The 16,773-nt window shown below is 42.0% G+C and overlaps 1 protein-coding gene across 2 annotated transcripts; it reads left to right on the forward strand.

Annotated features, from left to right (window-relative positions):
• Positions 1-649: 649 nt before the first annotated feature.
• LOC122933324 (leukotriene B4 receptor 1-like) lies at positions 650-14,644 on the forward strand. 2 transcript variants are annotated; one of them, XM_044288276.1, is made up of 3 exons: positions 650-698; positions 1,322-1,362; positions 12,664-14,644. In XM_044288276.1, exons 2-3 carry the CDS (start codon positions 1,351-1,353, stop codon positions 13,684-13,686), a joined length of 1,035 nt encoding a protein of 344 aa, XP_044144211.1. In that variant the 5' UTR covers positions 650-698; positions 1,322-1,350; the 3' UTR covers positions 13,687-14,644. The 2 variants fall into 2 exon arrangements, with proteins under 2 accessions (XP_044144211.1, XP_044144202.1); XM_044288267.1 differs by lacking the exon at positions 650-698 and having other exon boundaries at positions 963-1,362.
• The last annotated feature ends 2,129 nt before the right edge of the window (positions 14,645-16,773 follow it).

The raw sequence follows: 16,773 nt of genomic DNA on the forward strand, positions 1-16,773 counted from the left end.
ACAGCAGCATCCTGGAAGCACAGATCAGCATCTATTACTGGCAGTGATCTGGTCAATGAAAGTCTGAAACTAGATGCAGATTGTAATATGAATATCAAGGGGTCTAAAAATGAATTAAAGAGGTTTTCAAACCAGTACCTGGATCTGAAAACTTTTGTAATTGCATCTGTATAGTGCATCTGTAGTCGTGCTCTTTTTCTCTGTCCTGCTCACTGAGACAGAAGCACATTCTCAGTTCCATCCTTCAAACGCCATGAGCTGCAGTAGAAAGGACACACCCCTGAGAAAGTTTTATGTAGAGGCACCGGCTGTCACGGCTGTTTGAGAGTAACAAGAGCATACACAGTAAAAGAGCTACTGACCGGACCCAAACTAGGGAAGATAAAGGGTGAACCCTGTCAGACCCTCAAAGCTCTCCCTACGCTGCTAAAGCACATGCCCGGATCCAAATGGTGGAACGAGGCATGCCCGCGTACCTAAGACTGATGACCACTGTAACCCCTACAATAGTGGAAGGGGCACGGACACCGGTGCCCTGCTCAGTATATGGAGGGAACCGTGGCTACCTCAGATCCAGTCAGAAAATAACCAGGTACACAACAATGTCTGCACACTTAGCTGAAGGAGCTGCAGCCGCAGAGAAGACGGATCCAAGGACAGCTGGCAATATCCGGAGTGCTTGCTGCAGCAGAACACAGGTCCAGTGAACTGATAGCTTACAAGTGAAGATACTCAAGCCAGAGCTACAACTGAAATGAGAAATATAATCCACGCCCTGCAATAGGAGGAGGGGTGATTTAAAGGCAGGGAAATCAAACGCAGGAGGAACAGCTGGGAGTAACGACCTCATCACAGGGGCGGAGAAACAGAACAGTGTGAACACCTCCAAGCTCTAAGTGACATCATCACAGGGGTGGAGACACAGAGCTGTGAGAACGTCTCAAAGCTCTGGTAGTGACACCGGCCTCCTGTCTAAACCTACGCCAGCTCCCTTGCCTAAAAGAGTTATAGAAAATGATAAATGAGACGGCAAGCCCCCTTTTTTAGACCTGTCATGAGTAGGGAAAAGGCGCAGATTGCAGCACCACAATCTGCAACATATGTACACCAAAAAGTGGTATATATATGTTAGTAAATGACCCCCTTTATTTTTTATTTTACGTTTCTCTGTGAAAACGATAATTAATTACAGTATATTACCAATATCAAAGAAAACCTCTTTAATACTACAAGTCTTTGCAGACTTTGTGGGAATAATTGCTAGAGAGGACAAATGCACCTTCATTTCTGATTTCTATGTTTTCTTACTTTTACTCCATAGGTAATAAGTACCTGACAGAAGGATACACCATGTCAGAGGCAGTAAGTAACAATACTTGAATTTGTTTTTTTGCTTATCACTGTACCTGCATAACAAACTTATTAATTTCACATATGCAGTAACACTGACCACACACAGGAAAACGTCTCTGAAAACGATATGATTTTTGTAATAGGTTGTTTCATTTGATGTATATGTTATACTGCATATGTAGCATGGTCTGTAATATTTCCCTTGAATACAATGCATAGGTACCATATAAAAGGGACATTACCATCAAAAAGAGTTTTTATCACAAATTGACAGCCATTATGTATATTGTGGGGGGGGGTGTATTGATTTATTTTTTACAAAAAGCAGGTGGATGGTTTTCTGCATGCATTATTTTGAAGTCACTCTATGCTCTGATTAGCAGAAGCCGTCTCTGTTGGTCCCATCGTCAAATGAGTCTCTAGGACCAACGAGGGTGCTGCCATTACCTCTAGAGGCTCTGCTCGCTCTGCAACTGCCACACCCTCTGCACATTGATTGACAGGGCCAGGCAGTGAAAATATCATCACACCTGGCCCTGCCTTTTAGTAATGTATCGCACCTGTGCTGTGCGCGTCAGTATCCAATGCAGGCGCAGTACGGAAGAGAACTGCCGGCGACTACGTGGGCCAGACAACGAAGCTATAAATCTGGTGACAAAAGCCCTTTAACTTCCTCCTTTGTTTGGACTTTTAGCACAGAATTTCTCACTGCAACCAGAAACAGAAGGGGATGAGCGACTTAATTAGAGCATCACACATTACATTAATACGTGCAGTGCTGTTCTGTGAACATCTTTATCTTGAGCTGTCATAATGATAGCTACAGTTTTATTATACTAACAGAAAACATCTTTGTAACAGTGTTTGCTGACCCCTGATGTTCCCCTGTTCACCACCGAATGTCCCAGGCTCCATGTTGGGGCGAGCACTGTCCTCTCTGGCCGCCTCCGTCATTGTCCGCGTCTGGCTCTATTACGGGACAGGTAGCTGAGGTGATCTGCTGCCAGTATCTTCCCATTCACTGCCGCTGTCCTGGGCTGTGTCCTTGCAGATGTCGTCCTTCCTGGAATCCACTCAATGGTTTCCTTCCAGCCCTGAACACAGAATGCCCTCTAGCCTGTTCTCTATAGCACATGGTTAAGGGCCGGCACACCTCACTTCCTGTAATTTACAGGTTTCGAACATGTGACCAATCCCACCCATCCCGCACCTATATAAGTGGTCCAGCCCTCTTTCCAGGTGCCTGAGCGTCAAAGGTCTTTTTGTTCTGCAAAGGATGCTGTCGTTTGTGCTTGTGTTCCTGCAAAGGGTGCACCTAGCCTTTGCGCTGCCTGAGGCAAAAACTAAAATTGCGCCTCAACCCCCTAATGACAATTTCTTAACCTAACCCCTTCCCTCCGGCCTTACTGTTAAAGACATACTTGGAATACATTACATACAGCGCTATAAAACATAGAGGGTAATATAGCGCCACATACTGTGCCCACTGTGATATAGATACTCCCACTTCTGTTGCCCCCCTCTTGCCCCTACCTGCTGCTGCCTTAGGCAATCGCCTCAACCTCACCTCATTGGTGGTGCACCCCTGGTTCCTGCATTCCTGACCTATGATAACATTCTGGATTTCACTTCCTGTTTAATCCTTATCTGCCTAGTCTCGCCTCTCCTGTTGCTGACCTAGATTACCTGAGCTGTAGAACAGGTTGGTCATGTGGCTCTGTGGGTCCACACCTGGTGGTTCATGACTGTACACTCATGACATGGAACCCGTATGCTCACCCCAACTCTGCTGTACAGCAATTGTAAGATAAGACATCAGAATGAACACCAGGACGTCCTGATGCAGTTCATGCATAATATCACTGCTCACCTGGATGCCATCTCCCTTCCAGCTACTATAGGGTCGCCAGTCGCTGCTACCTCTGCAGTTTCAGTACCCGTGAACCTAAATTTGAGTGTCACTGACATGCAACTTCCTCTGCCACTATGCAACAGTGGAGATCCAAATACTTGTCGTGGCTTCCTGAATCAGTGTTTGATCTACTTCAAGATGCATGGGCAGAAGTGGTCCAAGGTCACATTCATTGTGTCTCCGCTGCAATCCAGCAGTGGTGGTCGTGCTTGCACAATATAGGAAAAAACGTCAGCCTCTCTGGTGCCTGAGACCGTGGGAGTTCCCAGAGGCTAGTGCTTTTTCCTATAGTGTGCAAGAATGGCCACTGTTGCTGGATTGCAGGGTGGTTGTAACTATGGAAATGAGCAGTGTACGATGTGATTGAAAAATGAATCCAGCAAGCAGAGGAAGCAATATGGACAATCACAATACATTAGTAAATGGCTTCTATTAACTACCTCTACGTAATAAATGCTATTTGCTGAAGTGAGACAAATCGACTTAATGTCAAACATGAAAAATGCATCTTTGAGAAGTCTTCTCTGCCATTCCTGGGATACATTATCTCTAATACAGGGTTGGAACCATGAAAAGCGGACTGCAGTGATGCACTGGTCATGCCCTCAGGGTCTTTGCACCATTCAGCGATTTCTAGGGGCTGAAGCTGCTATCATCCGATTGAAGAAGTCCTTTACCTTAGCTCCTGTTATGCACCATCCTGATGTCTCAAGACAATTATTTTTTTTGTTACAAAAAGGCTCCAAGGGCAAGATGTTTACCTGCAGGTTTTTTCCAAGCTCCTACTGAGAGGAATTATTATATAGGGAGTAGAGAACTTCTGGCCATAAAACTTGCCTTGAAAGAATGGTGTTATTTGTTGGAAGGGGCCCACAAAAAGCTTATCTGTAGATGGCCTAACGTGTGCGTCCACGCCAAGCTATATGGGCACTCTTCTTTTCTCGTTACAATTTTGAACTTCACTTTCATCCAGCTGAGAAGAACATCAAGACGGATTCTCTGTCTCGGTCATTTGATTTCTCCGACCAACAAAAGGAACCTCAGTACAATGTCAATCCCATTCGCTTGATCACTGTGGCTCCTGTCCTGGTCAAAGACATTCCTCCTGGGAAGACATTCATGCCACCTGCACAGAGGAGAAGTATACTAGCTTGGGGGCACAACTCCAAACTGTCTGGTTATCAAGGAATTCACAAGACTAGCCCTTTTACCACACCACTACGGTTGGTCTACTTTTCGAAAAGATGTGCCCGACCACTTGTCTGCACCATCTGTTGTTAGAATAAAGTCTCCAGAACCAAGCCACCCAAGCTGTTATTACCTCTTCCTATTCCCGACACCCCCTGGCAACACAGCTTGCTCCAGGGGTTTCAGCTTCTGGATCTGTGCCAATCAGCTCATCATTTAGTCAAGGTGTTCTTCAAATAGGGCCCATGCTTCAAATTTCATGTCATATGTCTCCACTCCTGTCTGTGTCCCTCCCCTTTTACCCGACAAGCACAGTAGCCTAAGTAACTCTGCTTGTTCCTCTGCAGCTTGTGGTGTGAAGTAACTCTGGTTGTTCCTCTGCAGACTGTGGCCTGCTTTTTGTCTGCTTCTCTTCCTGTATGTAGGTTCTTCCACCTCTTAAATGGTCAGCACACATACACTCTAATCTTTCCCAGCCAAAGGCTATCTACCTTGGGGTACTTAAAGGGGTTGTCCGAGATTTTGATATTGATGTCCTATGCCTAGAACAGGTCATAAATATCTGATCAGAGAGATCCGACTCCTAGGGCCCCCAGTGATCAGCTGAGGCCGTGGCACTCCAGAGAGTGCTGCAGCCTCCTCACAGTTTATCAAGCACAGTGCCATACATTGTATAGCGGACATGCCTAGTATTGCAGTTCAGGCCCATTCACTTAGATAGGACTAAGGCTACCTTCACACTAGTGTTTTTGCTTGATCCGGCAGGGTCCAGCAAAAACTCTTCCGTTACTGATAACACAACCGTCTTGATTCGCCGCTGTCAAGTCTAGAACTTACCTCCTCATAGAAACTGATTAAATTAGTTTAACATGACCGATCCCTCACAAAGCCATGCTGATATGGCGTTATTTGCTTATTTCCGTTAAGATGCTCTAACATAGCATCTCTCAGAAAACCTTCAAACTGTTTACCCACAACACATGTTAAACTTACCAGCCTATAATTACCAGGCTCTGTTTTTGGACCCTTTTTGAATATTGGCACCACATTTGCCATGCACCAATCCTGTGGGACATTCCCTGTCAGTATAGAATCTGCAAATATCAGAAATAAGGGTCTGGCTATGATATTACTTAATTCCATTAGGATACGGGGGTGTATGCCATCCGGTCCTGGTCGATTTGTCTATTTTAATCTTTTGAAGTCGCTGTTGTACTTCTTCCTGGGTCAGACAGGACACTTTTAATGGGGAATTTATTTCAACATTCAGCATGTCATCTGACAGTTTATTTTCCTCAGTGAATACATTGGAGAAAAAAATATTTAACAGCTTTGCTTTCTCCTCGTCGCTCTCTGCGACTCCCCCCTCATTACTCTTTAAAGGGCCAACACCTTCAGATTTATACTTTTTAACAGTTATATAATTGAAGAATATTTTAGGGTTAGTTTTACTCTCTTTGGCAATTAATCTCTCAGTCTCTAGTTTGGCCGCTTTTATTTGTTTTTTACATGTTCTATTTTTTTCCTTATAGTTTTTCAGAGCTTCCGTGCTACCTTCCTGTTTTAGTGTTTTATATGCTTTCTTTTTGTTATTTATTGCTTTCTTTACAGTTCTGTTTATCCACATTGGTTTCTTTTTGTTCCTTAACCTTTTATTCCCATACGGTATGTACCTCTCACAATGAGATTTTAGGATGCTTTTAAAGATATCCCATTTTGTGGCTGTATTTTTATTTGTGAAGACTTTATCCCATTTAGTTTGGCCTATGGCCTCTCTTAGTTGGCTAAATTTAGCTTTTTTGAAGTTTGGTATTTTTGTTCCTCCCTGTAGAAACGCTCTTTTGAATGATAATTGGAAGGTTATTACTTTATGGTCACTATTTCCCAGGTGTCCCCCAACCTGCGCGCCTGTTGTTCTGTCAGGCCTATTGGTTAATACTAAGTCCAGTATGGCCGTCCCTCTTGTTGGGTCCTGAACCAGTTGGGAGAGGTAATTGTCTTTGGTTATTGACAAGAACCTGTTTCCTTTATGAGATATACAAGTACCTTCTTAATTTTCATTTTATCCCTAGATATACTCATATATTTTCCATTTTGTTGCATTATATTCATCATTACTTCATATCACCCCCTGATGAACCTCCAGGTGTAGGCGAAATGCATTGGAATAACTTAATAATTTTTTGGTTTATTTATATTTTTTATGTATCTTGTCATATATAGGGCTGTAACAGGGATTTAATAGATTTAGGAACAGGGACTGGGAACCTCCACCATCGGGGGGCCACCCTGGGCTCAGAAACATCCAGGGTGAAATAGGTATAGTTTTTCCCCCCATCAGATCCCTGTCATTATTATAATTTCTTCAGTATATATTTTTTAAGCCTTTCGTGGGAGCTTGCTTTGTCCCGTATATAGCTATTTGGCATTACGTTTTTAATTATGGGCACCTCTGTACCCTTAGCCATTCAATATAATATAGGGATTTTTAATTATCACGTTAGCCTTGATATTTCTCTAATGTTTTTTCTACGTGAATTAGTACCTACTGTATCTTTGGATTATTTGCTTTCTAGTTTTTTTCTAGATAGATAGATAGACAGATAATAGTATGCTCTGTTATATTACAATGATGCTGAGCTCTTTAGATAGCTGCTGTTTTGTTATTAATGAACTGCTGATTGGTGAGAGGATTTTCATCCAGGCAAGTTACACTCAGCATACAGTAGAATACTGTGTATTCTGGAGAACTGCAATATTCTTTGTATATTTTGCCTTTGCAGAGATAGATAGATAATAAATAGATAGATAGATAGATACTGCAATGACAAGGGGAGTTGCACTTGGGACAATGGAAGTAGTAGTTCCCCAAGGGCACACCGTGTGTAGCGTTTTCAGTCTGGTAATAGGTGGGGTTTCCTTGGTGTTAGAGTGTGAACTGATAGGCAGGAGACTGAGATAAATATTCACAGTTTGTTTTTTAACTTGACAGCAGGTTGCAGAACATGTCTACACAGGAGGTACACCGTCTTTGGGCTCATGCACATGACCTTATGCCCTGTGAGACATACGGTCCGTGAGCGGGCCATATGACCCGGAGCGGCATACATTGTGCGCACAGGAGCGCACAGCATTATAGGTTACTATGATACTGTGCGCATCGGGCTGCCCGCGGGGCTATTGTCCCGCACTTATAATATCATATAAATGCAGGACAATAGACCCGTGGGTGGCCCGATGCGCTCCCGTGCGCACGATGTATGCCGCTCTGGGACATATGGCCCGCTCATGGACCGTATGGGACCTCGGACCGTGATTTGCGGACAATAATAGGACATGTATGGATTGGATAGAACCGGCACTCAAAACAATCGGATTGTGCGTGGAAATAAATTAAAATTATTTATTAAACAATAAACGCTTAATAAGCTATATTCTGTGTACATCAGAGTAAACTCATAAAAATGACATAAAAGGCATATAAAAATAAATATCTCTGATATAGAGAAATCTTAAATGTTGGGCACAGCAAGCTGCATCCGTGTCCCCCCCAATTGGGTAAGGTAATTAGATCGCAGACGTCTGTGACAAAGCAGATTAATGTATTTGAAATATATTCAATAGCCTATATCCCACATAGTCCTAAATTTAGGGTAAAGGATAGAAGATAGTCAAATATGGTCTGTATATTGAACCATTGAATTAATGCCATTGAAAGAGGACTCTAAGATAGAAACACTATATGGAAAAGAAAAGGTTAATGAAAAGCAAATCCTCCATGCTCTTACACAAGTCTTGGAACAGGTGAAAGGAATCAATTAATTAAGATGAGAGTATATCAAACACAAGAGCAGTGCTCACAGGTCATACCCACTGAGGAAGAGATAAGATATCTCGAAACGCGTCTGGGCGTATTACCTGTGAAAGAATCATCTCAGCGGTACATGGCCATGTACTAAAAGGACGGAGAGAACACATCCACCTATAGAAGATCAGTAAGTGTTGTAAGACTCACCGAAGCGAAACAGCTGAAATAGCTAATACAGGTCTAACACAGGTCTCTCACGAGAGTAGAGACGGGATTCCATTAAAAACTGGACCCGACACAAATACAGCGGAGAAAGGCTAAAGCGTGGGACGCCACGGCAGAAACCCCTCCACAGACCTAACCGAGTGAGCCTACACGGAGACACAGTGAGTAACATCAAGTTCAGTAGAACTATACCGATTCTTTGCATGAGAGACGGCACAGACACTGTGATTACAGACGTGCTGGACAAGTGACTTTGAATCTGAGACTGTTATCTGATGCTGGACAATCCATTCATGGTTCAATATACAGACCATATTTGACTATCTTCTATCCTTTACCCTAAATTTAGGACTATGTGGGATATAGGCTATTGAATATATTTCAAATACATTAATCTGCTTTGTCACAGACGTCTGCGATCTAATTACCTTACCCAATTGGGGGGACACGGATGCAGCTTGCTGTGCCCAACATTTAAGATTTCTCTATATCAGAGATATTTATTTTTATATGCCTTTTATGTCATTTTTATGAGTTTACTCTGATGTACACAGAATATAGCTTATTAAGCGTTTATTGTTTAATAAATAATTTTAATTTATTTCCACGCACAATCTGATTGTTTTGAGTGCCGGTTCTATCCAATCCATATATATCCATTAGAACCAAGGGGTGTTTTTTGAACCTGTGCACCTGTCGTGGCAAATCAAAGTGAGCCACCTGCTTATTATCTTTTGAATAATAGGACATGCACTACTTTTTTGCGGAAAGGCCATGCGGACAAACGGAAACGGAATACACACGCAGTAACTTCCGTATTTTCTACAGCCCCATTGAAGTGAATGGTTCTGCATATGGTCCGCAAAAAAACGGAACGGAAGCGGAAAGAAAATACGTTTGTGTGCATGAGCCTTTAGTCCAAACTATGAGGCCTGAAGTATTCTTCTCACAGTCTATCCATTGCACCCTCCTCTGACTGAACACACTATAGTCAGGTGAAACGCCAGGAAGCCTAAGACCTAGTCCTGGGCCAGGAAGCCTACATCTTCTCTTCACTAGTGATGAGCGGCAGGGGCAAAATTTGCGATATTTCACTAATATTTGGGCGAATATTCGTAATAAATAGGCGAATTCGAGAATTTGTGATTATTCACTTGATTGTGAAAATCGGCAATGTTATATTCGCTTAATGCGCACGCAATGCAGGCGTGGGTCACTGTTGCTACATTTTTCAAGCTGCTAGAAGTTTCCTGAGACTGGAGAAAATGGTTGGCACGGCAGAACATTACAATAGCTTTATATGCACCTAAAGGGTTAACGAAGTTTGTAAAATCTGTTTTGAATACCTTGAGGGGTGTAGTTTATAGAATGGGGTCATTTTTGGGCGGTTTCTATTATGTAAGCCTTGCAAAGTGACTTCAGACCTGTAGTGGTCCCTAAAAATTGGGTTTTTGTAAATTTCTGAAATATTTCAAGATTTGCTTCTAAACTTCTAAGCCTTGTAACATCCCCAAAAAATAAAATATCATTCCCAAAATAATTCAAACATGAAGTAGACATATGGGGAATGTAAAGTCATCACAATTTTTGGGGGTATTACTATGTATTACAGAAGTAACTGAAACTGAAACTTTGAAATTTGCAAAGTTTTCAAAAAATTTTGTAAATTAGTTTTTTTTTTTTTTTTTTTACTTCATTTTACCAGTGTCATGAAGTACAATATGTGACGAAAAAACTATCTCAGAATGGCCTGGATAAGTCAAAGTGTTTTCAAGTTATGAGCACTTAAAGTGACACTGGTCAGATTTGCAAAAAATGGCCAAGTCCTTAAGGTGAAATAGGGCTGAGTCCTTAAGGGGTTAAGGAGAGTGCCTATCAACGTAAAGGAGTTTTATAGGCCAGGGATTGCACCTCTGGAATTCTGAGAAAATGGTATGCAAATAAGCTATCAGCAAGCTCTTCCTCGAATGCTACCAGATGTAAGGTAGATATCCTATAAGTCAATGTTCTATCTTTTAAACACGCCTTGAGACATGACTTGGATAATAATTAAGCTAGCATCTCATCTGCAACAGCTCTTTTAGGGTAATTGTTCCTCATCAGTCCAGGCCAGAGAGTGCTGCCTAAGATTCCTCATGCCGATTAGACGTTTTCCATAAGAAGATCTACTGTAGTATCCCTTGAATCCTGACTTAGGCCTCTCACTCAGTTAAACCAGGACTCTCTGCTCTGCATTAATGAGGGACAATCACCCTAAAACAGCTGTCTGCAGATGAGATGCTGGCTTAACCACCTCAGCCCCCCTAGCTTAAACACTCTTAATGACCAGACCACTTTTTACAATTCTGCACTACACTACTTTCACCGTTTATTGCTCGGTCATGCAACTTACCACCCAAATGAATTGCACCTCCGTTTCTTCTCACTAATAGAGCTTTCATTTGAGGTATTTCATTGCTGCTGACATTTTTACTTATTTTGTTATTAATTCAAATTTACTGAAATTTATGCAAAAAAATGACATTTTTCACTTTCAGTTGTAAAATTTTTCAAAAAAAATGACATCTATATATAATTTTTTCTCTAAATTTATTGTTCTACATGTCTTTAATAAAAAAAAAATTGGGGGTAAAAAAAATGGTTTGGGTAAAACTATGGTGCAAAAATGTGAATTTCCGCATTTTGAAGCAGCTCTGACTTTCTGAGCACCTGTCATGTTTCCTGAGGTTCTACAATGCCCAGACAGTAGAAAACCTCCACAAATGACCCCATTTCGGAAAGTAGACACCCTAAGGTATTCGCTGATGGGCATAGTGAGTTCATAGAACTTTTTATTTTTTGTCACAAGTTAGCGGAAAATGATGATTTTTTTTTCCTTACAAAGTCTCATATTCCACTAACTTGTGACAAAAAATAAAAACTTCCATGTACTCACTATGCCCATCACGAAATACCTTGGGGTGTCTTCTTTCCAAAATGGGGTCACTTGTGGGGTAGTTATACTGCCCTGGCATTTTAGGGGCCCTAATGCGTGAGAAGTAGTTTGAAATCAAAATGTGTAAAAAATGCCCTGTGAAAGCCTAAAGGTGCTCTTTGGAATGTGGGCCCCTTTGCCCACCTAGGTTGCAAAAAGGTGTCACACATGTGGTATCGCTGTACTCAGGAGAAGTTGGGCAATGTGTTTTGGGGTGTCTTTTTACATATAGCCATGCTGGGTGAGAGAAATATCTCGGCAAAAGACAACTTTTCCCATTTTTTTATACAAAGTTGGCATCAGCATGAGTATATGTAAAAAGACACCCCAAAACACATTGCCCTACTTCTCCTGAGTACGGCGATACCACATGTGTGACACTTTTTTGCAGCCTAGATGCGCAAAGGGGCCCACATTCCTTTTAGGAGGGCATTGTTAGACATTTGGATTCCAGACTTCTTCTCACGCTTTAGGGCCCCTAAAATGCCAGGGCAGTATAAATACCCCACATGTGACCCCATTTTGGAAAGAAGACACCACAAGGTATTCAATGAGGGGCATGGCGAGTTCATAGAAGATTTTTTTTTTGGGCAGGGGTTAATAAGGGGTTAATAAGTGATAGGGGGGGTGTAGTGTAGTGTGGTGCTTGGTGCTACTTATTACAGAGCTGCCTGTGTCCTCTGGTGGTCGATCCAAGCAAAAGGGACCACCAGAGGACCAAGTAGCAGGTATATTAGACGCTGTTATCAAAACAGCGTCTAATATACCTGTTAGGGGTTAAAAAAATCGCATCTACAGCCTGCCAGTGAACGATCGCCGCTGGCAGGCTGTAGATCCACTCGCTTACCTGCAGTTCCTGTGAACGCGCGCGCATGTGTGCCTGTGTGAGTGCGTTCACAGGAAGTCGCACCAATGCGTGACTCTGCCTGAGACAGTCGCCTCCGGACCGCGATCCTGTGTTAGGCGGTTAATTATCATCAAGGTCATGTGTCAATGCCTGTTTAAAGGGTCAAAGATTGACTTATAGGATAGCTATCTTACACCTGGTGGTATTAAAAGCAGAGCTTGCTAAAGCTCATTTGCATACCTTCTTGCCATTTTTAGGTGGATTCTTATCTTTATGATGTTTGATCTATATAGACCGGTGAAACATTAAATATAATTTAAAATAATATAATAACTGACATTTATCTTTCTTAACAGAATTTAATTGATGGACTGATAATGACTACCAATATGACCCCTACAAACGTCACGAAGGACCACACCACTGGATCCAGTCTTGGCATTGCAATCCTCTCTATTGCCTTTTCCATTGGCTTTCCAGGAAATGCCTTTGTCATCTGGACTGTGTTGGCCTGTATGAAGAAGCGGACTGTTGCCTGCATTCTCATTTTACATTTAGCTGTTGCAGACATCATTGTCATCCTCACAGCACCAGTGTTTATCCATTTTCTAGCTACGGGTACATGGGCATTTGGGAATATTATCTGCAAGTTGTGCCATTACATCAGTTGTTTGAGTATGTATGCCAGCATCCTCCTCATCACCTCAATGAGTATAGACCGATTTCTTGCTGTCTCAAAACCAATAGCTTTTCTAACCATAAGAACTAAACCAGCTGTTAGCAATATGGTTTTTGTAATATGGTTGATAGCATCTCTCTTAGCCATTCCCATGCCACTCTACCGGGAAGTAATTCCCTTTAAACATAAGATGCTGTGCATACCTTTTCATAGTTCTACAGGACATGTGATCTTTCAATATCTTTTTGAGCTGATGACAGGTTTTGTATTTCCATTCACAATCATAATATCCTGCTATGTCTACATTGGACTTAGGTTACGTACTGCAAAGTTTCAAACCAAACATAGGACAAGTAATTTGGTCATCATGATTGTAGTTACTTTTGCCCTCTTCTGGCTGCCATACCAAGTTGTGAATATAATGCAAGTGTCAGGAGAACTATTTTCATCAGAAAAACTTAAAGTAGCAGCTAAAAGCGCAAGGGCTAATGCTACAGCTTTTGCATTTTTTAGTAGCAGTGTTAACCCTATTTTATATGTATTTGCTGGTGGCAACTTTATAAAAACTGCTGGAGCAGAATTCATGGCCAGGCTCTTTGAAGGTGTTGGCTCTGATTCCAATAATTTTCGCAAAGTCCCCCATATGTTCTCGCAGAAGAGTCAAGGTGAGTTAATGGAATTGGACAATGTGAACAAATGAAGTTTTTGATCTGCTTAGATGAGTGTCAATAATTATTTTAGGTGCTATAGGTGCAAAGTCGTGTGTTTAAAGCTACTTGTATGATGGAGTGTAAAATGCATTTCAGGTACTATATGTTACTGAATGCAACAGAACTGCCTCGTTATGAAGTGATGTAATGCGAATATACTATTGAGGCTCAGCTGAATTTTGAATAAATGTAACATAGATAACACTAGAGAATAGGGCCATCACACCATTTCCCTTTAATTTTACTGACCTGGATTAAAATGTCCTGTGATTTCAGTAAAAAAACTTATTTTTTTGTGTCCATGCAGGATTTTTACAAATGATTGCTTGTGATATTTTTCAATATCTGTTTATTTTTTATGTTTAAGTTAAATAAATCTTAGTCGTATCCACATAAAGCCAAGGGCACAGAGCCTTACAGTAGAACTGCATTATGGTTTCATAACCACTCCATGTGCTGCGGTATGGTTCTTCTGCAAAGCTCTACATTCTCTCCTAGAAGTAATGCTACTAGGGAAACATACTTCTGTAATATTGGAATGTGATGAAACTTGGCTTGATTGTTTTATTAGAAATCTATGAGCTCATACTCTACCTCCGATTGCCTCTAGATTGCATATTGAGGCACAAATAAGTTATTTCTTATTAAGAATTTTTAAGATGGCCATGTGGATAGATCCTTATTTTTTGTAAAATACAATTTATCATATACAGCATATACACAAATCATACAAGTCAGGGCTCTGGCTGGCCCACTCAAGGACATTCACAGAGTTGACCCTAAGCTATTCCCCTGTTGTCTTGGCTGTGTTCTTAGGGCCATTGTGTTGTTGGAGGGTGAACCTTTGGCCCAGTCAGAGGTCCAGAGCACTCTGGACCAGATTTTATTAAGGATATCTCTGTAATTTGCTCCATTCAGATTTACCTCAACCCTCACCAGTATTTTTGTTCCAGCTGAAAAAAAAGCCCCACAAAATGATGCTGCTACCAACATGCTTCACCGTAGGGATGGTATTGGGCAGGCAATGAGCAGAGCTTGGTTTCATCCACACATAATGCTTAGAATTGAGGCCAAAAAGTTCAATCTTAGTTTCATCAGACCAGACAATCTTGTTTCTCACAGTCTGAGAGTCCTATAGGGGATTTATTGCAAATTCCAGGCAGGCTTTCATGTGTCTTTTACCTGGTAGAGGTGTCTTTCTGTCCACTTTGCCATAAAGCCAAGAATGGTGAAATGCTGCAGTGATGACTGACCTTCTGAAAGTTTCTCCCATCTTCACACAGGATCTTTGGAGCTTTGGAGCCAGAGTAACCATTGGATTTACCATTGGTCACCTCTCTTACCAAAGCCCATCTCCCCTGGTCACTTAGTTTGGTGGGGCAGCCAGCTTTAGGGAGAGTTCTGGCTGTCAAACGTCTTCCATTTAAGAATTATGAAGGCTAATGTGCTCTTGTAAAATTTCAATGCAGAATAATTTTGTGTACCCTTCTCGAGATCTGTGTCTTCACACATTCCTGTATCTGATCTCCACAGGCAGTTTTTTCTCCACTTGGATTGTTTTTTTCCCTGATATGCATTCTCAGATGTGAGACTTTATATAGACCGGGGTGTGTCTGCAATGGCCAGGATACGGGTAGTTAATGTTCTGTATTTGTCGTGACGCCAATTGCAGTGTGCACAGGGTACTATCCCAGGGCCCTTCCAAGGTATTATAACGCACGTCCTAGATTAGGAATGCCAGAGTGGTGTAATGGCCTATAGTGTCTCTGTAGAGTAGTGGTAATTGTGTCAACGGTGTCTCCTACCTGGGTACGGCTGGACACCTGGCTCCTGGCTGACTTGCAATTAATTTGAGTGTAGTAATAGTAGGAGTAATAGAGAAATTTTGCAAAAGAAATGATGTCCAGACCCTTACATGAAGAAGTTAAAACGTTCCTTTACTGAAGATAACTTGTATCTAAGCAGTGTACAGCTTTGGTCTCTGGTCCAGCAAGTTTTAGCAATCATTGGAAGGAATAAATACTTCTGCTTAAAATTAGAAGCTTTCAGGATAAGGCTACTTTCGCACTTGCGTTCGGTGCGGATCCTCCTGGTATCTGCACAGACGTATCCGCACCTATAATGCAAACGATGGTATCCGTTCAGTGCGGATCCGTCTGCATAACAGCTTTTTCAGATCTGAGTTTTCAATATCGTGAAAACTCAGATCCGACAGTATATTCTAACACTGATGGGGACATTTCAAGTTAGAATATACTAAGAACTGTGTCTATAACTGCCCCCTGCTGCCTGGCACCACCCGATCTCTTACAGGGGGCTGTGATCCGCACAATTAACCCCTGTTATTTTGTTTAAAAAATGATTTTAGAGATATGTAAATGAGCCTTGTAAGGTGCCCAAGGGGCTGTACGAACCTTCCTGGTGCCCAGCAGAATATAGAACATGCTGCGATTTTCACGCAACGCAGAACTGATGCGTGAAAAACAACGCTCATGTACACAGACCCATTTAAATGAATGGGTCAGAATTCAGTGCGGGTGCTTTGCATTCACGTCACGCATTGCACCCGCGCGGAAAACTTGCTCGTGTGAAAGGGGCCTTAGGGCTAATGAAAATAGAACATGTACTATTATTATTATGGCCTAGGATAGAACTAGAGATGAACGAATCGGATCCCATGAAATGGAATTCGATCCAAATTTCAGGAATTATTCAATTCGCCTAGAAGCCGAATTTCTTGCTTCGTGTCAGCAAATCCATTGATCCTGAAATCCAAAGGGCCGCCAGCCTCCATCTTGCTTTAAGATCTCGGCGAAATCCCAGGCAGAGTAAGATTACATCATCACGCCCCCCCTCCCCCTCGGCCGGTGTGATGACATAATCTCGAGCCGCACGTGATTTCGGACGAGATCTTCAAGCTAGATGCCGGCGGCCGGCCCGCCCATCGCGCGCAAATGGATGCGGTAAGTTTGATGTAATGTTTTTTTTTATGTTAATTTCACACTGTTTGTACAGTCAGATGCCGCAATTTTGTATGAACAAGGTATCTGAGGGGTACAATGACGGGGGCGGCGCTA

The sequence above is a fragment of the Bufo gargarizans genome, chromosome 1, assembly GCF_014858855.1.
Source record: "Bufo gargarizans isolate SCDJY-AF-19 chromosome 1, ASM1485885v1, whole genome shotgun sequence".
Classification (NCBI taxonomy): Eukaryota; Metazoa; Chordata; class Amphibia; order Anura; family Bufonidae; genus Bufo; species Bufo gargarizans.

Bases quoted from the DNA above. Each gene is read 5' to 3' on its own strand.
- LOC122933324 (XM_044288267.1), top strand. From the start codon at position 1,297: ATGTTTTCTTACTTTTACTCCATAGGTAATAAGTACCTGACAGAAGGA. The intron at 1,363-12,663 runs GTAAGTAACAAT...CTTTCTTAACAG, and splicing joins GATACACCATGTCAGAGGCA to AATTTAATTGATGGACTGAT.